The sequence below is a fragment of the Panthera onca genome, chromosome B1 (genome assembly GCF_046562875.1).
Source record: "Panthera onca isolate mPanOnc1 chromosome B1, mPanOnc1 haplotype 2, whole genome shotgun sequence".
NCBI classification, from domain to species: domain Eukaryota; kingdom Metazoa; phylum Chordata; class Mammalia; order Carnivora; family Felidae; genus Panthera; species Panthera onca.
In genome coordinates, this window is record NC_138342.1 from 66450740 (window position 1) to 66478299 (window position 27560).

Here is a 27560-nt window from a genome sequence, read left to right on the forward strand (position 1 = left end):
GGCAGCTGTAGCACAAGGAAGGGGGAGGGGGGGCAGGAACACCACTTGCCCAGAAACAGAGAATCTAGGTTTGACTGCGGATAGGGGTTGAGGCTGTGTGTGGATTACTCAACGTTCTGAATTTCAGTGTTCTCCTCCCTGGCCTCCTGGAATTGCTGTAAAGGCTGAGAAAATGTAAATGGACTCCTGAGATAGAAAGTGTTATCTATATAAATGTTGGCTATCGAAGCAAAATATTAGCAATCTATAAAGAATTGCATCTTGAATATAACTCTTGTTCTCCTTTCTATGAAGTTTTTCCGCCTATGAACTTCACTTTTCTCAGCATAGCGATGGGCCTGGAAACCAAAAAGGCATTAAATATTCTGGGAGTATCCAACATCCTCTAGCATGTCTATGCAAGGACCAAGGTATATGCATGGATTAAAGCTACAGATACTTCATTTACATGGTATCTGACTGTCTACAGTGTGGTACCAACCCTGAATAGAAACCAAACTGCAGACCATAATCAAAACCTGGATCATACCCAGGCTCAGTTTGATCTCAAAATACTGAATAATCAATAGGCAGTTTCTTATTCAAAAAATTCTCGGCAACCCAGATATAATTCAGTAGTATCTAGGGTCCCTGCCTGCTACAGTGTATTTTTTCTGAAGAATACCAATGATGTGTTTCACAGTAACAGGGATACCTACATCCGGATAGTAATCCACATTAGGTACTAAGTGCTGGATGAGTGCTTCCAGAGACCCAGAGAGGAGGTTGTTGTCGTGGTAATACAACCCTCCGCAGCTGTCATCTGCAGACTGATAGAGGTTTCGGTTGTAACCACTGCTGTCAAACATTGCTGAAAAGGGAGGAGTCTGAGGCATGCTTTCCTAAAATGAATAAAAAAAAAAAAAAGGAGAAAACATAGTGTGAGTCATTTGCAGTCCAAAAGAAAAGCAGGCTTTCATGGTAACGAGGGAATAAATACTTTTAAAAATAGGTTAGGTTCTGATCCAGTATCAGAATCCATCAAGAAAGCAAACTGCTCTTAGAGCAACACATGTATGCATACTTTTGAGTACCCATGTCATTCAGTCAAATGCCATAAAATGCTTAGATCAAAGGACCCAGTTTGGACTGAAGAGTCAAATCTCTGGCTGCCGCGTTTAGATACCCCTCCTTCACAGGAAGAGAACTGGGCTTCCAATTGCTTTATCTGACTGAGTCAAGTGTTACCCAGAGGCAGAAACGAACAAACCTTCCCAGCTGGTTAGGAAGAATTACATAGCAAGTAAGAACTATCAGACTAACAGTGGTCATAGTAGGAGACAACCAAAACAGAAGTTGGACAAACGGAATTGTAAGAGAGGCCTAGAATTAAAGCACACCGTGTGTGTGTGTGTGCACGCGTGCACGTGAAGTGCATGTGTGTTTCCAAACGTACGTATCAAGAGTTAATGCTGACTCCAGCTCCCTTGGAAGAGCTGATGCTGTTGACTTTTGCCCCTTTGTGTCAAATTCTTTCGGGATGGGGGCTCTGTAAAGCCTCGGTTCTCAGTAAACACGTGGGCTGAGAGGCACCTGATTTGGGGAACAAGAAGCCCCATGATGGTCCTCTCCATTTGTGTCCTTTGCAGCTCACAAAGCCCTTGTTTGGAGGGTGCTCAGTAGAGGCCAGAAGCTGTTAAGTTATTACTTGGATTCCTAGGGACAGAGCTCCCGACCCTGAGAATAGACTCTTGGTTTCTGACAGCACGTCTGGACAATGGAGGCATTCAGGAGCTGCCAGACTGAGAGTTGCAGAAGGCAAACAATGAAGGAAGGCTTTGGACTGATGGGGACAGGGTGTGTGGAGGCTGCAGGAGGACACAACCTGGGCTAATCCTTCTTTTCAAGATGCCAAAAGATATTTGCATCCGAATGGGGGAGGGGAGTGGAGGCCTGCCTGAGAAGGCACATCCTTCGCTCCTAGCGCATCTATTCCAGCTCCAGCAGCTAACGGGGATCGCCGCATCATAACACGTGCACGTGCCTCGGCAGGAATGGTCAGGGGTTGGGTGTTAGGGAAAAGAAAACAAAACAAAACACATCTACTATAAGGACAACCTGGAAGGTGAAAACAGCATTTAGGGAAGGAAGTATCAAGAAAAAGAAATAGAAAACCAGCTTCAGCATTTTGTACTCTATCCCATCCACAAACCAGTGCCGAGGGAGAATGCAAAAAGCAAAAGCCGCGAATAGGAAGAAGCTGATTACTGAGAATCATGCCGGGAGAGGGGTCACAACCTGCACCATCACTGCCACACCTCTGGCTGAGGCAGGACATACTCGTAACAGCCACAGGATCAGGAACACGGGATGCAAACAGTAACACAAATACTCCGTATGTAGTTGGTAAGACCTTGCACATACAAATAATTATTAAATAACTCAATGTTAACATTTTATAAGACAGTGGACAAAGTGTGTTTCTGTCCTCTTCAAATTGCTAGTTTTCTATCAGTACGATTCATGTGCGATATAATCTTTGCAAATGAGTTGTCCTTGGTGGGAAGATAAAAAAAAAAAAAGAGCCTACCTACCTTGCTGAGAAACTCAAAATGTCCTTAAACTGAAACTCTGGGACCGAAGATGAGACGCACCTAAAAGATACTTCTGACAGCCTGGAGGGAACTGTCCATCTGAATTTGGTTACCTATCTCTGGCTTAAAAAAGCTTTAGATGGTTAAAACCACACGGTGTCCTTCACAAACAGGATGACAGTTGAAACTCATTCTGTCATGCCCTTGCAGTTGGTTCTTGTTTGGGTTTTTTTTTTTTTTTTCTGCCAAGTACTTTTTGCCAAGGATTTTCTTTGATTTCTCTACCTATTCATCACTACTGAAACCATCCCTAATAAAATGATGTTGGGAGATGGTTGGCCAAAAGACTTGGGAATTTCAGAAAATCAGAAAATGTTCAGAGTTCAGAAGGACCACTGAAATCATCTGGTGAAGAATGAAAAATAGATTTCATTCCATTTTCCAACTGTAATTAGAAGCGGGTGCCTGGAGGCCAGAGGATGAATAAGAAGAATTGAAAGGCTGTAACTAAGTGGGAGAATGTGTGTCCTAAGTGATTAGCAATGACTGCAAAAATGGCCATGGAAGAAGCCAAAGCCCAAGTGCCATCACAATCTGCTCCAGTCTCCTGCTTTTATAAATGTGCGAACTAAGAACCTGGAAGGTGAAATGAGGTAACCACGCTACGATCTCACAGTGATGTGTCTATAGCATCAAGTGACCCCAGTGGACTCCCCTGAATCTTGCACTCCTGCTGCCTTCTGTTATTGACAATAAGCATTAGCCAACAATAGTCAAGGGTCATCCAGTCCCCTTTTAAGGAAGCAGCACCAAAAGCCACCAAGTATGTGTTCTTCTCAATTATTCACTCCCACGAAGCACACAAGGACTCAGATTTGACCAAGCGCTCAGATTTAATGAAGCCCTAATCTGGTGCTTCGTAGCTGTGGAGACTTCAGAAGGCAATTCGCCTCCACTGCCCCCCACATAGATTTTTTATTTAGAAAATTATTCCCAATTTTGCTCACTCCTTCCAAAAGTATAAAGTATAACAAAACTATCATATTCGTTTAGAGCAAAGTTCTTCTTAGAGCATTATTAGAGCAATGATGGCTAAAGGTTTTTGTATTGTTCCTTGGAAACTATATCACTCACAGGATCTCTTTTGGGAGTTATGAAATATCAACACTTAGATAATCCCTTCCAACCAAGCACCAAGGAAAATACTGCTAATAGCAATGGAAACCAAACTGAGATAAAGTCAATTTTAAGAAGAGAGACCATCACAGGTCATTTGCTGCCTTCTAATCAGCTCTAACTTCTGCTAATCAACTGATTTCATTTTCCCATGAACTATCTTGACTGTTGAACTTGCACACAGCAGCAATCAAATGCTGAGATTCAAGTCACTCCAAGAGATCCCAGCCCCTTATTTGTGAACAATGCTCATATTTTTCTACCTTGCCTTAAACTCAAGATAGCATCTTTTCAATTCTAAGGTATTGGCCCTAAGGCCTATTCCCTTCCTCAGTTGTGCATTCTGCTACTATGGGTTCCTTTGTGCAGGGAAAGGTCTCCACATTTTACCTTCCTTTACTTCTCTGATGCCCCTTCAGGGCTGCTAACCTGAGAAATGCCTAGATACACATTGAAGAAGGCTCTGGGAATGTCAGCAGCTCCTGTTTGTGTAAGGTTTACTGCCTACAAATGCCTTTTGGGATTCTTACAGCTACCCTGTTTGGCAGGCATCCTCACTCTGTTTTGACTACCTAAGAAGCTAAGGTTTAGAAGAACTATCAAAACTGACTGGGATTACACTTCAGATAAGGGACACATAGGACAGTGTTTCAAACCTGGATCTCCAAGTTCCAGGTTCAAAATTTATTGTACTATGTCATGTTACACTGCAAATGGTCTTCCTTGAACTTTTAGTATTTAACCCATAAAACAAAAAGTCCACCAGTCTATTCCAAATTGTAAGTTATCAGAATAATTTATATTGTTTCCTTTTTTAGTGATACATGAAATAAAAGTGTCTTACAATGGACGGCATCTTAGATTCAGTTAAATGCAGTCATATTTGCTTTTGCTTACTTTATACATTTCCAGGAAAAAATCTCAATGAGACAAATGACCAAAATAAAGATCATGGATCACAGTATTGAAAACCCATTTCTGGACAATCTCTAACAAGTGGCCAGTCTAGCCATTTTCTAGAAAGAACAACTGCCTTGTGTAACAGATGCATTTGGCAAACAAGGGGAGGTCAGGAGAATGGTACAGAAAGTACTCTTTGGGAAGCGCACCTTAAATACCTAAGAATAAACACAGCAGGTTTTCTTTCAAATATCTTTCTTCCCTGTTATTACCCACATCGAGACCCACTGTTTGCTCAGGGGCACCTGGGTGGCTCAGGTGGTTAAGTAACTGACTCGATTTCGGCTCAGGTCAGGGTCTCACAGTTCATGAGTTTAAGCCCCACATCTGGCTCTGGGCTGACAGAGTGGGGCCTGCTTGGGATTCTCTCTCTCCCTCTGTCTCTGCTCTACCCCTGCTTATGCTCTCTCTCTGTCTCTCTCTGTCTCTCTGAAAATAAATAAGCAAACAAACAAACTTAAAACAAAGAAAAAAAGAGCTACTGTTTGTTCAGTATTACTCAGATTTGTAATCCAAGACTTGAATTTTACCTGCTTCAGTTCTGGAATTGAAAAATGAGGCTCAGAAGATTAAATGTTAGCTTGGTTTTTGTTTTAGAAAACAAAGAAAACATCCGAGACCTGGACATGAGAATCCAGAAAAGCATTTGTCCCCAGGCACTACGAACTCTAGGAATCATGTGCTGATGGTTTCTGTAGTGGGAGAAGGGCAAAGGGTGAGGCTGCTCTCATCCCAGAGATTCCATTTACTTATTTATTTCATCTCAGTGTAGTTCTGATTTCTTATCTGCAGCAAACCTTCCCTTTACAGCTCTCAGAATTAATATTTTCTGTCCCTGGTGTCCTTTAAACTCTCAATTTACTTCCCTTGACCCTTCGCAACATAATCTCAAAACCAACATCTCCACTGCCTACCTCCCTTCCTTAGCACAAATTTCACCCTGTCCAATACACCTAACTGTGGGGACCTGTTAACCACAAATCTTGTTTAGGAAAAACTGACTTGCCCCAAGTTAGAATGTGTGACAGCATTAAGGTAAAATACTGGCATTACTTTACTATTCCGTCAAACTTCAAAATAGTTAATTCCTTTGGGAAGAAAAAGAGATTTATATGAAATACTTGGAAAAACTGCTGACTTTATTCATATCACTAGCAGAAAGATAAGGCAGAGGACGGGGTAATCTCCTAAGCAATTCTCCCAAAGTTTCATTTGTAAATCCTTTCCTGGAAACTCAGAATACACTCTATGTGGCCAGTGGCTCTTAACTTTCTAGGGAGATGACAACTCTCTCCCCACACTGCCCTCAGAGAAATATACCTACAAGTTTGCATATACTTTGAGGGAGTGCAGACCCCAGGTTAGGAAGCACATGTGCAGGCCTGCACAGAGCCTAGATACAACTTATCTACTCGTCTAACTTGGTCTAACACGTTCGAGCCTGGCTCCTTAGATATCAAGGAATACTTGTATTTGGAGTTAGTACCGATCAAATGAAGTTAAAGAAAATTTTTAAATGATACTTCTGATTTGGGTCCAGATATTTAAACAGGTATTTTCTTTCCCTTAAATTGTGACGGTACCTTGGGATGGGGAAAGATGTCATGAGACAACGGGAAACAGATTTTGGTTTTTAAAACAATGAACCAGGCTAAAAGAAAGCTCAGAGCCATGAAAATTAGCATACAGATTACAAGTTCTGTTGGAAAACTTCCCAAAGGGAAGTATAGGATGTATCCAACTCAGGTATACAAGATGAATGTTCTTTCTTAAAATTAACTTGGTAAGCTGAAAAGTTGGTTGACAGGCAAGATATGTTACAGGGGAAGCTAATTCAGTCACGAAGATAGATCATGTTCTTCCAAGGACTCTGAAAAAGTTCAGCCTGACATTGATCCAGAAGCAAGGAGGCAAGCTCTGGGTGATTTAAGGGATGAATGGATTTGAAAGGCATGCCTAATGGTTTCAAACCAAGGAAAGCACCAGATGAAAAGCTGCTTTTTTCTAAACAGCAGACTGTGTTTGAATTAGCGGCTGCTTTTGCACAATGTTATTTATGATGAGGCAGGTGCACCGGGATAAGGTGGTTTCAGGTGACAATTCAAATTGGAAAAGAGGTTGAGGTAAAGATGGGTGTGGGAACTAAATCAAAAGCCATCCTTCATCATCTGCTGTAGGTGCTGGGTAAATCTCTACCAGAATGTCAAATCAGCATTTCCTGTACACTTAAGAGAATGAGCTAGAAAAGGTAGGACTCAAAAAAAAAAAAAAAAAAAAAAAAGGTATAAGGGGCTTTGAATCCATATTTCATCAGAGAGTACTTTGGTGAAATATTGAACAAATCCAATGCGTTTATACTGATCGCTTATCTTTTAGTTTCTGTTTAAATGCTAGGCATGTGTCCCAATTAAAAAGAAAACAAACCAACCCACTGAAGTAGAGGAAGGCCTCCCTATCACAGCTGAACTTTGAAAGTGTATTTGTTTAGTGACGAGAGGCTTAATTTAATATCCTGGAATTACCGGTTTCCCAGTTCCCATCTAGATTCCAAAGGAACTTTGCACTTCGGTGAGATGCACCTTCTTCCTTTTTTCATTTGAGGATCCAGCAAGCTGCAGGAGAACACATTCACATATTTCAGCTTTACTGCAGCTGGTTTCCTCCAGTGCTTCTAGCCTCCTTTTGGCACTTCTGGATCTCAGAATACAAGGACTGACCTCATGCTCATACAGTGTAGCTGCATGGGCTTTTGAGTCAGGGTGAAAGTAAAAGTCACGTTTCTGACACTATCTAAAATGTGGCTTATTTTGAGCTTGAAAACGTCTAGATTATCCTCTCACATCGTTCCTGAGCCAGTGGCAGTCCTAAAGGCAGAGATTTCTAGCAACATCTCTGGAAACTGTAGAAATGCTCTTCTGACCTCCTTGAGAAAAGAGGTATGGTCGCTGAGAGAGCAAACAATGCAGAGTAGACAACTCAGAATCAACTCACTTCTCTGGCATGTGATTAAAAAGTAACTTGCTCCCAGACGGGTACATTCTTTGAAACTGAGCCCCAAAGGCTTAGTAAATTTTATAACCAGGGTGGGAGCAGGAAGTTGGTATTTTTTTTTATTAAAGAAGGTGTTATTTCATTTTGCTTGATTTATTCTGGATGCTACTTTAGAAATCTTAACTAATTCCTAATTGATGGAGGAAGAGGGTTGTAACTCAAATACTGACTACCTTTGGTTTCCTTGGAAGGAGATCAAAGCAAAAATTTGTTGTCTCTTGTCTTGGAGATATCTTGGTAACAGTTTATTAAAGCACAAAATGATATTTCACTACATGACAACTCTAAATGGGCCTGGAGGGTCATATAAAACTTTTCTACAAGATAAATCTTCACTGTGTGGGCACAGATCACAGAACAAACAGGTTGATATTCTCTGTGCATTGTTTTGAATCATCTACAACTTCCATGTAGTTCCTTATCTTACCAGTAGATGACTCCACGTTCCTGGTCTTTGTAAAAATTGGTGCTTTCCAGTGGTAAGGGTGAGTGCTGGTTTAGAAAAGTAAAAGGACAATTCGAGTTCTGGGTGAAATAAAAACTAAGAAATTGGTGTTTGTCATCTTGTCATATGATTGAATTTAGGAAAGTGGCATTGTTCATGTTGTACAGTTGAAAATACTGGCTGAAAAAGTCAGTTGGTCTTATTTCCTAGGTATTAAGTGCCTATCTATGATGAGAATTAATTATTTCATTTTCCCAGAGGGGTAAAAGTGATCTTCTGGATAATCAAAATCATCATTATCTAATTACATGCTGTCAAAAAGAACCTTCCTGGATATTGGAAATTTTCCTCTTCTACACTATCCAACATAGCAGCCATTAGCCACAAGTTAGCTACTAAGCATGTAAAATGTGCCTAGCATAACTAAGAAACTAAATTTTGAATTCTGTTTAATTTAACTAAACTGAAGTTTAAATATCTCCATGGGGCTATTGGCTATCATACTGGATGGCACAGATAAAGTTGTTGAGTCATCATTTATAGCGTAAGCTCTCGGGGGCGCCTGGGTGGTTCAGTCAGTTGAGTGTCTGACTTCGGCTCAAGTCATGATCTCGCTGTTGGCGAGTTTGAGCCCCACATCAGTCCCAGTGCTGATAGCTCAGAGCCTGGAACCTGCTTCAGATTCTGCCTCCCTCCCTCCCTCTCTCTCTCTCTCTCTCTCTCTCTCTGCCCCTCTCCTGCTCACATTTTGTCTCTCTCTCAAAAATAAATAAACATTAAACAAAATTTATAGCATAAGCTCTCAAGACAAATTACAGAGTATCATACAGAGAGCATCCTTTACTGAAAGGGTTTATTCTTCTAAACCCAATTCATTTCAGCAGGAAAATGACCTGATACTTAGTGAGGACACTTAGTAAACAAGCAGAATCTTCCATTTACATTTTATTATGGAACATGATTCCTGGAATAATTTTATTTTTCAGCTCCAAGTTCTTGAAAAACTATGTTTGTCCCTTCTCTTTTTGATAAATAGAGAGATACAGGCAGTCTGTAAAGTGTTTTCCTCCCTTACAAGGTTAATTTGTACTCTCGCTGTGTAAAACTGGCTTTCATACCAGGGCTTCCTAATAAAATTTGAATCAAAAGAATGACTTCTAGATACAGACATACCTTGAAATGGAATAATAAATATATTAACCTAAGGAAAAAAATTATTGGTCAAAGACTGGTTAGAAATTGCATAAATGTTAACACTGACTTAATAAGTAAAAAAAAAAAAAAAATTCGAACTCAACTTTTTTGATAATTAGTATTTTCTAATACACTTATGGGGAAAGAAAGCAGGTCAAGAAAATATTAAATCTCTACATAGTGCTTATCAATAGAAAGAAACTTCACTCTCTTTGCTTCATTTTCATATACCCAGAAAGTAGCTGAACATCTAACTGCAGACATTACATCCCCAATCTTCCACCCCATTTAGGATGCAAATGCACGAAGTGATAGTACAGCAGAATAAATCCACGGTCAAAGAACTAAAAGCAACTTATAAATCATCTAGCTCAATACCCCATCAACTTTACAGATATTGCAGGTAGAAGGAGACAACAAATGACTTGTTAGGGCTCCAGATCAGACAGGACGCACCTCCCTATTCCCAGAGTAGATATCTGCCCACAGCACTGGGCTACAATATCTGTTATTTAAAGATAATCAAGGGTTGTATACATCTTTTTTTTTTTTTCGTAGGTTTAACTGGAGAACCAAAACAGAACAACTGTATTTCTAGAAAAGTGAAGGGAGTAGGGAGATAATACCTGAATACGACCACTAACCACAAAAATGCCATAAATCTAAAGCGGTATATTCAATAGCACCATTTGTCTCTCTCTGTAAGACTTCACAATACATTATAATGTCTTTACCATTTATTATTTGTGGCATCAGAATCAAGATGCCAGATTCTCAATCCCTGCTTCAGGGATTTCAAATTCTTCTCCCAAGTAAGGGAGAAATGCCCTCTTTTCCCCATCTCCTGTCTCAGGGAAGACTCTCCAGAGCCATCCAAATTGCTTCTCCAAAGTCCACTTCTTCCAGGTAGCCTTTGGAGATTGATAATGTTGATTCTATCATTTAATGTGCCATAATTACGTACCTTACTTAGCACAGAAACTCACCCAGTGGTTAATTTTAGATTGTAAGAACGTAATGCTACCAATAATATAAGAAATATGTATTGTAAGAAATAATACATATTTAGAAACAGTAAGTAATATATACCTAAGAATACATTAGATTAGATGCTAAGCTGGGGGAAAAAGACAATAAATGTAAACGCTTTCCAGTGATTTTCTATTCCAAAAGACACTGTTATCCCAGGTATTAGGTGTGGTAGTATTGGAGAAAATGTCTTGGGGAGTATATAAAACGGAGCAAGACTGAAAATGAACCATGGGAGAAATAAATTCTAAGAATTTAACACTTCATTAGAGAACTGGAAAGTAGGAGGCCAGTATGCTTAGTAGCCAGAAATGTTGCCACCTCCAGGAAAACAAAGGATTGACCTACATGTAGTGGAATAATGCCAACAAGAAACTTACTAATCATTGACTGATCTTCTCATCTTTGCCAGAAAAAAAATCTGCTTGAAAGGGATAATACAGCAATGCTTGTGAGCCCTGATCTCTGTCAAAAGCACCCCAGAGTCCTCACTGCCCCAACCATTGTCCCACCTCCCCACCCCATATAAAGTAACCATTAATGACAGGACCTAACAAGCTGTCATTCTTTTATTCTGTCATAAAAATCTCAACAGCCAAAATTTTTTACTTTTATTTCTTTTTGAAAATCAATTCTACATTTGCTTCAAACCTCATCTGACCAGTGGCATTCCTCTCAAATGTCCAATCACGCCTACAATCTGGTTAATTGTAACCTCCTTGTTTCTTAGCATAGGTTTTATCACAGTGGTCCAACTACGTTTTAAATTGAGACATAGCTATCACATGCCAAGCTCTGGCTACTGTTTTCAGGAGGAAAGAATAATTATTCACCCCATCTGAGTCTGACTGTACCAGACATTATTCAAGAGTGCAACACCCTGAGCCCTAGACTCTTCCCCTTTATGCACCCAGTTCAGAGACCCTCCCTCCGCCGTTGGAGATCATCCAGGGCTAAATATAGATCTACGCACACCAGCAGTTCCTGACCGCGGTCACATGGTGCTGCTGACGAAGGACTCCTTGGAGACGTATTCGGCCCAAACACATACACACAAATTTGTGTGCATATTCATCTACACACACTGTGCCCACCGAATTCATTGGCGAAGATGGGCACATCCACACTCAGAAGAGAAAGTCGCTGCCCAGGGATCTCCTCCTGCTATTTACCTCACTTGTGCCACCCTCGACACTGTGAGTGGACTTGGATACCTCGCTTTCGCCTGAACTGCGTCAATTTGCTTGGGGTAAGGTGTGAAGCAATACTCAAGTGGTACGCAGACAGATACACATACACAGGTGTGCACCTACCAGCCCCTTTCCCCCCTTTTCCCTTGTACAGCGCTGAAGCTGTCCCCACGATTCCCCTAGAAAGTGGAGCCTCTTTTATGCCAGCTGCCACAAGGCTCCTAGGTACTTTTGGCTCACGTTATTACAACCTAGCCAGGTGTCTCGAGGCGACTCACCTGAGCTCGGGCAAGTGCCGGGAGACTCGGTGTGTCCCAAATTCGCCAGGTGAACGGAGGCATGAACAAATATCACCTCGTCAGTGGCGAGCACATGACTTCTGCTCCCTGTCCCTTCCTAAGAATCAGACCTTAGATTATAGGGCACCGACACCAAAAATAAACAATCTCCCCACCCCACCGCCAACACGCACGAAAACTAGCCAAGAAGTAGAAGGAAACAACCTAGCAGTGCACAGGAAAGGAGGAGAGAATGAAGAAAGGATGAACGCGACTAGAACTCAGACAAACCCTCAAAAACTACCAACATGTCAAAGAAAAGGCCTAGCTTCGGGATCCGGGCGAGAGACGCAAAGCAAAACCCAAGTCTGCCCCTGCCCGCGCCCCAGCGGCTCGGCCCCGCACCTGTTGGCACCCGGTCCGCTCCCGGGGCAGCCCAGGCGACCTCGGCGGCCAGGCAGGCGACTCCCTCGGTTTCTAGCTTTTGCCAGGCGCTTTGTGCCAGAGAGCGTTTGGTCGCCCCGATTCTCCCGCCTCTTCGAGGCGCACCCGGCAGCCGGGGCGCCTGAGAGCCGGGCTCGCTACGAGCGCAGCTCCGGGGCCGTCTGGGACAGCGCAGAGGACAGCACCGCCGCGCGTTCCCGCTGCCAGGCTCAGGCCCCTCCGGGAGAACTGGCTGGCCAGGGAACAACCCACCTGCAGATGTACCTCGGGTCCTCGGTTTCCCGGCTGTTTGCCGCGCGCCCACAATCGCGGCCAAAGAAAAGAGAGCTAAAGCGCGCGCGAAGAAGGAAAAGAAATTCCGCCCGACCAGTCGGGTGCCTTGTTTATACTGAAACTACGGCCTCAGCCGCGGCGCACACCCCCTTCCCTCCGAGCCCGCCTCCCGCCGCCAGCCCCGCCCCGCCCCGGTAGGGGCGGACCAATCACGGCGCAGCTCACCGCCCACGCCGCCACCGCCTCCAGCGCCCGGGACCGGCCCACGCGGCGCAGGGCGCTGGGGACTCCCGCGGCGCGGTCGCCCGGGTGCCCTCCTACAATGCGGAGGCCCGTGCAGCCGGGCTCAGTGCTGTTTACCGGCGTCGGTTCGGCCCGCTCAGAATGAAGTGCGTTTCCTCCTGAGTCCGCCTGCCCGGGGCTGTTTGTGAAGTCGTGCGTGTGTGTGTGTGTGTGTGTGTGTGTGTGTGTGTGTGTGTGTGTGTTCATTTACCTGTGTACTACCTGTAAATACCGGCCCGACTCGTTATACAGTATCTATTAGCATAATCATGAGCTAAAGGTTACTGTACATATACTTTCAGAAGAGAGCTTGAGAGAAACCACAAGAACATTTGCTTAGCAAATATTTACGCAGAGCCCGAATGCTAGGCATTGTGCAAAACGCTGGGGGCAGGCTCCAGGCAAAAGTAGGCTGGCCCCTGCCATTGGGAAGCTTCCAGCCGGTCTAGAGGAGGACAAACGTTAAGCAAATGGTCACCCAAACAAAATACAAAATTGAGGCTGTTATAAGTTCCACAAAGGAAGGGAATCTGTGCCATGAAATATGATTCTGGAGGCAAAGGGGAGGCCAGTCCTCAGTGAAGGCTGTGTTGTCATGGTAACCACATACTCTATCATTGGATACTTGATAACTATTTTAGAAAAAGGGTAAAAACCTCAATGCTTCACCTTGTACAAATAAAAGAGACTGAAGGGAAGAAACGATGGAAACAAATAAGGGGAGAAAGAGACTCAAGGAAAGAAAAAATTTGAAACATTAGGAGACTCTTGCTAGCTACATGACCTTGAGTAAGTAAAGTATCTTTCCTGAGCTTCAGTTTTCCTATATGTAAAAAACAACACTATTCATACCTGTCTTATAGGACTATAATTAGGATTACTGAGCTAGAGGAACCCTGTGTGTCCCTGCCCCATTCTCCTTGTCTCCCCCTCCTTCCTAGTGTGGAAACAGTCATCTTGAAGTTCACCTTGCCTATTCTTAGCTTCATCTGTGCCTCCTCTCACTTCTCTTCCTCTAATTATACGTTCTCCTTTTCTTCTGCAAATGGGTCTCCCCAACTCAGTAATTCACTTTAAGCCTCTCGGAAGTTTAAAGGAGAAGCCATTCAGCCAAAAGAGCTCAGTAGGAGGCGGTCATGCAGAGAGCCACAGAGGCTCTTGGCTGCCCAGCCTAACTATTGTGGTTGTGCTGTTGTTTTGGCTTTCAAGATCAGTTTTCCCATCCTGGTTCTGTAACAAACAAGCCATTTGCGGTTGTGCAAGTTATGTACAATATTGAGGTTCCCTGGCCTGTAGCAATTAATTAAAAGGGTTGGACTAAATCAGGATTTCTTAGTGGAAATATTTGACATAGCCTTAATAACCTCTCGATACACCCCCCACCCTGGAAGAGTTTGCCCAGTTTTTCTTTCTTAAGTTTTTTTTTTCCACCAAAACAAAAAATGTTTACTTTAGATCCTCAAACTCTAAAAGGGACACTACAGTAATATTGATTTAATGTTTTACCAAACCATTCCTGCTCTCCATACTGGTGGATCTCCCAGAGTCCCTTCTAGCTCCCCATATGAGAAGTAATACATGAAGGGACAGCTCCAGAGCTATGTGGCCCAAACTCTGATCCTGTCCTATCATTTAGCCAGTTATCAAACCTTACAAGAGATTCTGAAGGACTCTGGGCCCCAACTTACTCATATGAAGGTAGCAAGCATAGTTTATAAAAGTAACTTCTTCACAGTGTGTGAGATTAATTAAAAGAGATAATATGTGAAATGGGTTTGGAGGAATGTCCCTTAGAAAAGCCTTCCCTAACCCTCACTCCATATCTTTCGTTGTTGTTTCCTCTATAGAATTTACTATTATTTAACATATTGTATATTTTACTTATTATTGCCTCTCTCCCCTTGCTAGAATATAAGCCCCATAACAGCATGGTTTGTTGTTGTCATTGTAGTTGTTTTCCTGCTGTATTTCCAATGTCTAGAATAATGTCTAACACAATAAGCACTCATAAATATGTGTTGGTTGACTTAATGAATGCCCAGTACATGGTAAGTATTCAATAAATAATCGCTGTTATGATTTTGTATCAATTATTCTCTATCATGAAAAGTTTTTTTTTTCCATTTTCTACTTCCCATAGTTTCTTTCTTGGTCTTTTGACTCCACTGGCTCAATTCTTATCCCTGTAAATGTTGGTAAGCTCAATAATACCAGTCAAATTGATGCAAATAAAGCCCTGCTGAGTAGGATACTCAAATGATAAAAGTAGCCACTTATATTAAGCTTTGACTATATGGCAGGCCCTGTGCTAAACATTTTTTTTCTCTTCCCTTCCTCTTGGATCTCAAGTGCACAAAATTAGAGCAATCATCATGACTAATTCATGTCCAATACTCTTTTTAAAATTTTATTATATTTAATGTATTTATTTTATATCATTAGTCTCCTTTATTTCCCATCTAAAATCCTATTTCACCATCCCAAAGGCACTGACTCTTTCACACTGTATTTAGTATGTGTTTTTCAATCCACCTTGCATGAACAATGATGGTATTATTTTATGTGAGTACCATGTGAGTGTATTTACCTAAATATACTCTTACCTTTATTTATGTTTCTCAATGTTGTCCCTCCAACATTTGACTTTGCTCATCTATTCATGTTGATACATGTTGATATTTTTCACTCCTTTTACGTTGTGTTGAGTATTTCACCGTATTTGTGTTACATTTTTTTTTTACTTACATTATCTTTTATCCTTGCCCAAACTCTGAGAGGTAGGTACTATTTTCTCCATTTCTGAGAGGAAGGAATGATACTGAGGAAGGTAAATAACTTACCATAGCCGTACAGCTGAAGAAGCCATAAATTATACCTATATCTCTCTGATTCCAGTGCTCCCATCTTCCTACCCTTTAAAATGAATCTAATTACTGGGGCACCTGGGTGGCTCAGTCGGTTAAGTCCGACTTTGGCTCAGGTCATGATCTTGAGGTCCATGGGTTTGAGCCCTGCGTCAGGCTCTGGGCTAACAGCTCAGAGCCTGGAGTCTGCTTCAGATTCTGTGTCTCCCTCTCTCTCTCTGCTCCTCCCCTACTCTCTCTCTCTCTCTCTTAAAAAAGAAACATTAAAAAATTTTAAAAATAAAATAAAATGGATTTAATTACTTACTATAAGATTTATGAAATCCTGTCTAAAAAAATATACCATTAATTTGACCCATTTTACATGTCTAAGATATTGCTGTTAAAACTAGTAGATATATGTATTTAAGCTAGAGGCCAAGTGTTTTCATTGGAAAGCAATGTTTATTATTTGAGACACAAGTTTAATATTATTTGTGGTTTAATATTTTCTTAAAACACTTGAACTTTGTTTTTTTTATTTATTATTTTTATTTTAGAGAGAGGAGGACAGAATGGAGGCAGAGAGAGAGAGAGGGAGAGAGAGAGAATCTTAAGCAGGCTCCATGTTCAGTGCGGAGCCTGATACAGGGCTCAATCCCGTGACCCTGGGATTATGACCTGAGCCGAAATCAAGAGTGGGACGCTCAAGCAGCTGAGCCACCCAGGCACCCCAACACCTGAACTTTAAATGAAAATCTCACAAAGTGAACTGCCTTCAAATATGTAAAATTTGCCATATGAAAGAAAAATGAGGCTCCATAACACAAAATAAGACTAAAGAGAGAAAAGAATAAAGGAACAGATCACAGCTTCAGTGTAAGAAAAATATTAAAGATGTCTGAGGTAGAAAAGCAGCCTTTTTCTGCATTGAACCCCTCTTTCTGGATCTTAAAAGGCCTTGTGAAATGGCCGAGTAACTCTCCAAAACACTTTGACATTTTCTCCCGTTTCACTTTCTCAATGTCATCTGGAATATGGAGATGAACAGTTTAAGGATAAGGACTTTTAGCCCTCGCTTATACATGTAAGAAAATGAAGGCACTGATCACCCTACTTATCAATAGTCAATCTAGACCACAACCATGGCCTTCTCACTTTCAAAACCAAGGAAGACAAACCCACTAAGTATGATGTACATTGTCTATCTTGCATTTTACCAAAAGATTTATAAGAATTTTATAAAGCAAAACATGAAGAATGATCAAATGCAATTTGGAAACCATCACTTAACAGTTCCTAAGCAAGGTATGTTAATATGACCTAAGCAAGATCTGTTAATACAACATATAACTATCCCACCCCCATCCCCACCCCTTTTACACAGGATGATGAAATACTATAGTGGTATGGCTAAGTCAAGACAAAAATATTTTGGAGGCATAGGACTCATTTTTGGGGATCCCCTGTCTTTGGACTCTCTCTTCCACGTGGCTGCAATGGTAGGATAAGTTACTGTGCAAGGTGTTGGGCAGACAAATTGGATCAGCCTCGCCCCAGACCTTAGAGAAAACCCCTTATTTTCCCCTTCCTTTTCAGTGTGATTTTCCTGGACTTCCCTTTCCTCATCATCGGATTGCTGAGAGTGAAAGGGTGAAGGAGGCTGCTTGGCAAGTTTGGTGCCATACCTTCTTCCTACTTCTACCCTGAGAAAAAGGAATTCTGTCTGTGGGCCAACCTAGCTCACTTGGGGACCACACTGGAATTTCATAGTAATGCAAAGTGTGTATGTGTTTGGCATTGACCTGTGTACATGCATTTCCCTGGAACCTGGGAAAAGGATGATGAAGGCAAGACACAAAGATGTAGATATTCAAGATTCCGAGTCCCTCCGTTCCCCCCTCCGTCAACACCTTCACCCCCTGCCATTTAGAAGGGATTTTTGTGATGAAACACATGTTTGGGTCAGTCTTGGAATGGTCATCTCAATAGTAATTCCCAGCATTTATTATAGTTGACAATGTTCTTTCATATCCATTATCTCATTTAGGGAGAACGTTGGGTCTGTGAGGGTCATTCATTTCTGACAGTTGTCATTGCAGAGGCATATATTTTCCTTTCCTGGGATCACTAAAAATACTAACTATAGTCATTCATTCGACTCTGCTGAGAAGATACTCCAAAGGACAAAGGAATTGACTAGAAAAGATAACTCCAGGGAACTCTCTTCCACAGATCCATGTGATCCTGTATCGCCATGACTTTTTATCTCCCAGAACTTACTTAAGGTTGTACAAAAGAATGTAACGACCACATGGGAAATGTAGTAGGTTTTCAAAATCCCCTAGGGAGGTGTAAAAAATTACAGTATCTTCCTTTATACTAGATAAGAACTGTTGAAAGGCAAACTTATTATTTTTCCTTTATCAGCATTACTGTTTCACTCATTTGCCAGTTCTCATTTACTCATACGAAGTAATTATTTCTAATATCCTCAGGAGGGATATTGGCATTGAGAAATAATATACCTTGGCCTGATCATAAGGTTATGAGACAATCTCATCATCTCCATCGGTTATATAATATATAGTGACTTATTATTTTCTGCACAAATATTTCATAACCTGCAACGTGCATCATTTTGACAAGATATAATGCTGTTTTGAGTATAAATTCAACTTTGTTTAACATGAATTTATTTAGATAAGTATTAATCTTATAAAATCTGTATAGTGAGTAGTAAATATAAATGTATTTCTATTTTCTCTTTCTAGTGGTTTTTGTCTGCTTTCTTGTGAATAAGTTGATCTTATGAAGAATTAAGAAAAGGTTTTCTGTTTCAAATTCTTCTACCCTTTAAAGTTAAGCCTGATTATTTTGCTAGAAGATCCCCTCAGTTTTGACTAATTACCAATCTATGTCCTAGAACATTGAATGGGAAAGGAGAAGGGAGAAAATTAATAATAGAATAATAAAATTTTAGAACTGGTAGAAATATTAATGACCATCTCTTTTAATCTTTCCCCACCCCAATGCCACCAACCAAGGCATTTATGAAAGGAAATTGAATTCTGGAGAGATTAAATGATCTCTCCAAGACCATCCAACAAGATAATAACAAAGTTATGCAAGTCAAAGAGCCTGGATGATAAGCCCAAAACTTCAAAAACTACACGATTTTACTTCCTAATTATTTCTGCAAGGGTGAAATCTATGGAGCTACTTTGACATTGTAGAAGTACAATTTGTTTTCAAATATTGATGACAAACTTTCTCTGTTAAATTCTCCTTGAGGAAATGATAAAGGAGAATTCTCTAGAAATTGCCCATATTTTTCATTAGAATTCTCTAAATATTGCCATTACCATTTGTCTTATTTAATATTCAAGATAATAAAATAGTAAACTCTTAGTTGCTTTATCTTTAAAGTAACCATGTTGTAAAGTATCAATCAGACTCCATAAAGTATATTTGAGAAATTATGTTGATCAGGACGCCTGGGTGGCCCAGTTGGTTGACCATCTGACTTGGTTTTGGCTCAGTCATGATCTCGGGGTTATGAAAATAAGCCTTTCATCGGGCTCTGTGTTGAGCATGGAGACTGCTTAAGATTCTCCCTTTCTACCTCTCTTTAAAATAAATTTTAAAAAAAAGAAATTATGTTGATCAAAAAAGCTTCTCTAATAAGCAGTTACTGTCATCATTATGAAACCATACACCTAAGGTATTTTCTCTTTCATCTACTAAAATGATTGATTTTCATAAGACTATATCATTTTTTAAAAAATATTTACAGCATAGTTGTGATTTCTAGATAATTTTGTGAAGTTTAATTTTGTAAAGTATCCAAACATTTATTTTGACAGTTGAATAATATTATTTCCATAGTAAAGCCAGCATTTCCATATATATGTTTAGATATTGTTATAGAAAACATAATGCTAAATAGATTTTCTGCACAAAAACAAAGAGAGCAGATCATATAGTTTAAGTGTGTTTCACTAGTGAATTAGAACAGTTGTCTCTGGAAAGGGGTAGAGAGGGGACTAGGATAGGAGGCAAAGAGGGCTTCAATTTTTTGTATAGTGTTTGATTTCTTTCATAAAGACATAAAGCAGCTATGACAAAATGTCCATTATTATCATTTGTGGGTGGTGAGTACACAAGTTTTATAATTTTATTTTATTTTTTAAGTTTTTCAAAAAAACCCCAATTTTTGTAATTAAAGCTGGATATTTTCATATAGCTATACTGCATAACCTTAAACGTCCATATTTAAAGCTTACATTTTAAGGAAATCTATAATGGTAAAGTTATTGCTTTACCTTGTTTTGTGCACTGATTAATCACATTTATAAAGTGTAACTGTCAACCAAAAGTCCAGAGAGTTTCTTTTGGTCTCACTATACAAAAGTGTAAGTTGTGAAAAATTTGGTAAGTAATGTTATACATCTCACACGGTTGATATTGCTTTCTGATGTAATTGCATGTATCCCCCCTCACACGGTGATGCATATTGTGAGTAAACACACAAAAGAGCTTTGATTCTTGACTGAAGCCTGCTTTAAAGTCGAATCTCTTGCAGACTAACACCACTAGCATATGATTAACGTTTCCAGGGTCTGGAATTAACTAGTGATAATTTTAGAATCTACAATTATTCACATAATTGTCTCCAATTAGCTGTCTCTGAAGAGTGGTCAAGAAATAAAGGAAAGTGGAGGTTGAATGTATTGACAGGTCTCCCTATTCGTGGATTGGTCCATTTACTTCAGGTCTATTGAGAGAATCAAAGTATGTGTTTGGAGATGTGTTTGGACGAGTCAATGGGGTGGAAGGACACTGCTGTTACTTATAGATGTGGAGTTTGGGAAGAGTTGGAAAAGAAGAGGAATTCTCTGGTCCAGACTATTGCTCAACAATTTAAAAGGGATTATCTCCTAAGAAAAAGCTTGTAAGGAAATAGGCCTGAGAAGACAAGGCCTTCTCTATGGAGGTATGAACCTCACACCTCTCATAGCATGAAATATATAACAGAGGGTCAAATAAAATATCTCAGTCTGGATAAAGTTTCCCCAGATAAATAAAACATTTGTCTTAAATTTTGTTTTGTTGTGATTTTTTAAAGATTTCATAAACTCCTTTTGAAATGTCCTTCCTTCCTAAGTTAAAAGTTAAACACCAGCTATTACAAAAGGCAGTCATGAATCCAAACTTTCTAACTTCCAAAATACTAACATTAGGGCGCCTGGGTGACTCAGTTGGTTAAGTGTCAGACTTAGACTCAGGTGATGATCTTGTGATTTGTGGGTTTGAGCCCCACATCAGGCTCTGTGCTGACAGCTCAGAGCCTGGAGCCTACTTCAGATTCTGTGTCTTCCTCTCTCTCTGCCCCTCCTCTGCTTGCACTCTCTCTCTCTCTCTCTCTCAAAAATAAATAAACATTAAAAAAAATTCTTAAATGCTAACATTAAGTTGTATTCTTTTCCCAAAATAGTTGAACCAGGACAGAATGTTTTTAAAATATCTCTAAATAGATGCGATTTGGGTTAGTCCTGCCCCTGGTCTTGCATTAAGGCTAATGGCAGACATATTATCATTTTTTGATTCACAACACAAAACAAAATAAAAATGAATGTGAATTTTGATCTATGTCTTTCCCTTGGTAAGGAAAAACGCATATATAATGCCAAAGCCAATCCTTTAATGTATATCTCAATGACATAAGCTCCAGGAAATTCTCATCTGACAAGTAAGTTGTTTATTAGGCCCTAGAAATTTTTACAGAAGTTTTTAGATTTTCCTTTTTCCTTCCTTTTCCTCATCTTCCTTCCTTCCCTTTCTTTCTTTCTTCTTTCTTTCTTTCTTTCTTTCTTTCTTTCTTTCTTTCTTTCTTTTTCTTTCTTTCTTCAAACCACATAGTGCTGAAAAATTTTCACTCCAAATCTCAGAGTAATCAACCCATGCTTCAAGGAAGAGGGAATATTTGAACCTGTTAAACAGGAATTCTTTTGAGGAGAAACAACCAGTATATTGAAAAAAGTCATTTGCCAAAAGGGCTAGCAAAAGCTGTTCCAGAGCACATAAAATGAGGAAAGAAATGCAAAACAGGACAGCTAGTTGAAAGCAAACAGTGGAAGGGACACATTTTCTCACCTAGAGAGCAAGAGCAGTGACCAATATTTCAAAAGGACTCTCATTAGCATGGGAACAAAGAAAAAGAATCCTATAAAGCCTGGCTCTCCGCTAAAGAACTTAACACTCAGATTCAGAGTTTCTTCAACTGTAAAATGAGGGAATTGGATGAGATGATTTCAGAGGTGTTTTCTAGCTGTCAAATGCTCCTTCATATTAAGTTTTTAATTATTAGTTTTTAGACTAGTTCCATCTAGATAGCAGCTAGCCAAGAGGCTTGAAGAGGATCAGAAGTGAGTGAAAGACTTGACCCAACCCCACTAACATTATGATTATGGGCATATCCTTTCCCTGGAGTTCAATGTGCACATTATTATAGTGATTATGACATTTGAGAGTTCCTGGGAAGCTTCTTTCACTTTTCCCTAAGCCGTGGCCACACTGGAGGCAGTGGCTACAAGTAATCGCATCATAGCATAGTGACACCTCTGCTCTGGGTCTGGTTTAATGAGACCTGACATTCAACTTCAATAATGGAAGGTCTGGGACTAATTTCTTATCCAACATATACGCATTGCCTGTAGGGTGACCAACCATGCCCATTTTCTTGGGATTGTGCTGGTTTTAGCACTGAAAACCATAAGTCTTGGGCAGATCTTCAGTTGCAGGCAAATTGGAATGGTTGGTTGCCCTAATTTCACAGATATTTACTGAGAAACTTCCACAGTCCAGATCCTGTAAGAGGCATTTGGAAACCAACGAGAGCAAAACAGACAAGGTTCCTTCTATCATGGCGCTTCCTTCCAGGTGGGCAAGACACGCTTAAAACAGGGAAATAACCAATCATCACAGTGATCATTCCTAAGATGGAGAACAGCTATGGGGCCTTCTCAGAGCGGGGGTCAAGGATGGCTTCTCTTGAAGTAAGACCTGAAGGACAAGGAGTCAGTCATGAATATTGCCAGTATAGGTGTTAGTTCTAGGTCGTTTCTAACAATGAAGAGGCCCCTCAAAGAAACCTTAGGATCATATTATCACTCTCTAACATTATCTTATTTATCCATTTATGTAATTACTATTAGAATTAAATTTGGAATAAAAATTTTACTAGAATAATTAGGATTAAAAAGTACGTGTGATCAAAGACCTTATCTATAATACCAATGCCCACAGCAATAGTTGGTATATAGTGAGTGTTCGATATCTATTGAATAAATAAATAAGTGAAAATATTGCTACCTTTTGATCTACTATGTAGTTCACCAAACCCACTTTCCCTAAAATATTCCTCTTTTATCAAACCAGCCTGTCCATAAAGTAGGTGGAGTTATAGATCTTGTGGAACATGGAACAGTCCAGGGCTATTCTGAGCCAGTGTGTGCCCGCTGGCTCCAAGAGAGATTTTGGAAGGACTTTCCTTTGCTCTGTGCGCATGTATTAGACTCATAAGATGTCAGATGCTCAGCTACCTAAGTCAAGGACAGATAGAGCTCGTTTTGAAGTATTCAGCTTCATGATGACCTGCTTCTATCAGTGTTGTGGTGTTACTAATTAAAAGAAGGCAGAGGTCTGATAAACTCACGGCCTTAATAAATGAATCATAATGACTATTATGCTGATGATTTAATACTAATAAGCACATATTTGTGAATATGAGTTGCATTCTCCTGTTGCAGGTTTTAGAGATTCAAAGCCATGGTCCCTGATGCCAAATTGATAGTTAATGATTGCAGGATCCAGCCCTGGCAACCACGTTGAGTATCAGGAGTTTTTTTGTATAACCATGAGTCATTTAATTCTAACTAAATTTTTAAAAAGGTAGAGGGATGGGTGGTGACCACCATTTATTAAGGATTGGCTGTATGTCAGCAATTGTGCTAAGTGCTTTCTGTATATATTTATTCTGGATAAAAATCCTACAAAGCGCTTAATATTATCTCCATCTTCACAGAAGAGGAACTAAAACCAAGGGATGTTTTTAAAAACTGCCTAAGAACAAACATCTAACAAATGACAGATCCAAGATTTGGACCCAGGTGGGCCTAACTATGGTCTAACTAAGGAGGACCCAGTCCATAGAGCAGACACATAAACATTAGATGGATATGCATTGCAATAACTCTTGTAATTGAAGAAAGTTCAAAGCTTGTGTGCTTTCCATTACCACGTAAGTGGTTACAGCACAGTTTGGAGGTGGGGCAATGCTGCCTAATAATCAAGATCACCCACAATGGAAACAGAAAGAACTTGGTTCAAATTCTGGCTCAGTTGAACTTAAGTTGGTTCCTTATTACAAGCTTCAGCTTTCTCATTTGTAAAATTAAAATAATAGTGGCTGTTTTAAAATGAATTAATATGCATATAAAGTCATTAGTATGATATCTGGCACATACAATCAATGGTAGTGAATTAAATTATCATCACTATGCAGCACCCTGTCTCATCTTTAATACCTCACTTTCTTTCAAACGCCTTAAAAAAGTGTGACGATGGGCATCTGGGTGGCTCTGTAGGTTGAACGACCGAGTCTCTTGATTTTGGCTCAGGTCATGATCTCACAGTACATGGGCTCCAGCCCTGCATCAGGCTCTGCACCGATAGCGTGGAGCCTGCTTGGGATTCTCTCTCTCTCCTTCTCTCTCTCTCAAAATGAATAAATAAAAAAGATTTTTTGGAAAAAAAAATGTGACTATATTTGCTTATCTATATGTGTTGTTGAAAAACCACATGAAAGTTGCTGATACCCTTAAATTTAAATGCTTAAATACTTTAGCATACATCTTCTGAAAATAAGGACATTCTTGTATGTAGATAATATAGCTAAGCACCTATGAAAAATCAACAATATTAACTAATATCATTTATTTTCTAGTATATATTTAAATACTTAAGTTTCCTAAATTGTCCTCAAAACTTATTCCCAAAGATTTTTTGAACGAGGATGTAATCAAGGTGTTACATTTGGTGGTTGTTTCGTTATTCTCTATTAATCTGTATCAGTCCCCATCTCACTCCCAAACCTCTCTGCTTTTCTCAACATGGACTTTTTTTAAAAGAAACCAGGCCATTAGTCTTGGAGAAAGTACCACAATCTGGGTTTGTCTGATATTTTTCCTGGAGGTGTCATTTAACCTGTTCTTCTATCTTCCAAGTTATCTCTAAGTTAGAATGCCGGTCTTAAGGCTTTATTGCTTATAAGTTAAACATTGTACCAAGAACGCTTCAAAGTCGCTGCTGTGCAGCTCACGTTACATCATATCAAAATTTCCATGACCACTTCCTCCTCAAAATACTTTGTGGTTTCACAGCCATCTCTGGGGTATAGCTCACCAGTGATTTTCCACTCCAGCTTCACTTAGCGTCATCTGGGGAGTTTTGAAAAATATTTGTTCCCAACTTGCACCCCTGAGGTTTCTTGTCATGGGCCCAGACACTGGACTGTTGTGAAGCTTCCCCAAGTGAATCTCACTGTAATCAGGATACAGAGGGACTGGTTTAGAACACAAGCTCTGAGAAGGGCATGCCCTTCTTGTTTACGAATACACATCCTCAGGGGCCGGTAGAAAGCCTGGCTCATAACTGCAGCTCAATAATACACGCTGAATCAATCAATTCATTAATATTCAGTGCATAGGCAGTCTCATTCTCCTTTCACACTCTAGCTTTCCCTTTTCTTCTAATTAATGTCTTGGGAAGTCAATAGGCTAATTTTATAGCATGTTCAGCAAACTTAGAACATGCCACGATTTTTCAAATTTCTGAAAATAATATATTAATGGAAAAATAATTGTTTTCAAATATCTAAGAGAGGAAAAAAAGAGCAATCATTTAGCTGTAGTGTTAGATTGATTCTGTTGCAGACAGATTCTGTTCCTTTTTTTTTTTTTTTTTTTCTTTTCACATTATCAGTTCTTCCAGTTCTTCTCATAAGGACTGGTGAAATGATTCTGAAATTACTCACGAAGGAAGAAAGACTAGGAGTTTGTCTCAGTTGTAATTGTGTCTTTGAAATATAATGAGAAAAGTTCAACCATATGGGGGGATGCAGGGGAAAGATAAGGACTTTGGGTATAGTTATATTTCTATTTGTTCCAATTCAACTTTGGCCAAATCTTAAAAATGATAAAAAGATGCATGATTCGTTAGGGTTTGTCAAAACTAATCATCTGTAGCTTTAAATACAAGGGAGATAAGAATGGCCACTTTCTCCTCAAAGAGAAGCCTACCCCATAGCAAACTTTAGAGATGGTAAATATATGCTTATTTATTGTACTTGCACTAGATGAAAACCATCAACAACCAACAGGAAATCAGCAAATGATCAAGCATGCGAGTTTGTATCTGCAAAGGCTTTTACACAAAGGAAAAATGCTCAATCTGACTCATATTAACAAAAATGTAAATTAAAACTATAGCAAAATACCTTCTTCTTTGACTCATCATATTAGCAAAAATCCACTGTTGTGGAGGATTACAAATGCACATTCCTTTGGATCCACCAATAGCAGCTAAGGAAAATTGTCCTAAAGATACGCTCCTTTCGTTATGTGAAGTAACGCATGAACAAAGCTATTCATTTCCTCAAGGAAAAGATCAGAAGTAACTAACTGTCCACCACTAGAGAACTGGATAAGTAAGTTCTGATACATTCACAGAATCAAACAGTTTGCAAGGATAATAGGAAAGAATAAGGAAACGATGTACTGATATGCACGGCTCATAGACTTAGTGGAAGAAGGTACAGGTTATTATGCAGTGTATGCCATAACGTATATAAAAGGGTAAAACAAGAAGGCACATATATTTGTACTGTATTATTTCATACGTGAAAAAGATCTTTAAGCAGATAAACAAGGAACTGATAAGTGGTTAGCTATTTGGGGAGGAGATGGGAAGTAGGTAGGCAGTATACAGCAAGAGGGACAGACAGGAAGGACACTTCTCACATGACAGACACCTTTTCCCATTTTATCAATGTTTAAACTGTGCGAATACACATGTTTAAAAATGCGAATGTTCCTTAAAGACCTTGTAAAAGTCCTAGGAAAATGTAGATTTTTTGAAAAATACAAACTAACCCAGACATTCTTATTCTCTTATTCTTGTTGCACAGCTTTGGAGTAAAGTCTGTTATGTCTCAATTTCACTAAAAATGAAACTGAAACTCTGTGTACTTCTCATACCCCCAGACCTAAAACATGGATTCAGAAGGAAACTTAGCAATCTAATTTCCAACTTTGATTTTTGTTGTCCTACAGAATTGCAAAATTTTAGAATACCAGAAAACATGAATAATTTAGAATCTAAAGAGACCCTTGTTGAAAGGCATCCATCCCAAGGCTAGTGCTTACATAAAATTGAAGTAATGATGTCAAAGTAAAATTAATCTCTTTCTCTCATGAAGATCTTCATGGAATCCGTAAGAGATGGGATGACCTCACACAATGAATTCCACCCAAGAAAAAGGGTTTCTTTCTTCACAGACAAATCAATAAAATGAAAAGGAATTGCGGTTTACTCATTAGCATCTATTGCTTTAGTTATCAGTTACCTTTGCCTGTGTAGGTGACTGTAGGTGACTGTTGCTGCATTGCCAGCACTTTGCCCAATGACATGCGTCCCAGGAAAGTCTGACAGGCCACAGTAAAATATGTCTGGATTCTAGGCTCTCTGTGATGTTGCCGTGT

At 39.8% G+C, this 27560-nt stretch overlaps 1 protein-coding gene across 8 annotated transcripts in view; it reads right to left on the reverse strand.

Moving 5' to 3' along the window:
• Positions 1-27560, reverse strand: part of RASGEF1B (RasGEF domain family member 1B) — a 642014-nt gene that overhangs the window by 24987 nt on the left and 589467 nt on the right. For 4 of the 8 annotated variants that reach the window (XM_078445987.2, XM_060654774.2, XM_060654773.2 and 1 more), the window contains one exon: positions 699-881. In XM_078445987.2, coding sequence (XP_078302113.1) covers positions 699-881 — 183 coding nt within the window. The other 4 variants (XM_060654777.2, XM_060654775.3, XM_060654778.2 and 1 more) reach the window with 4 other exon arrangements.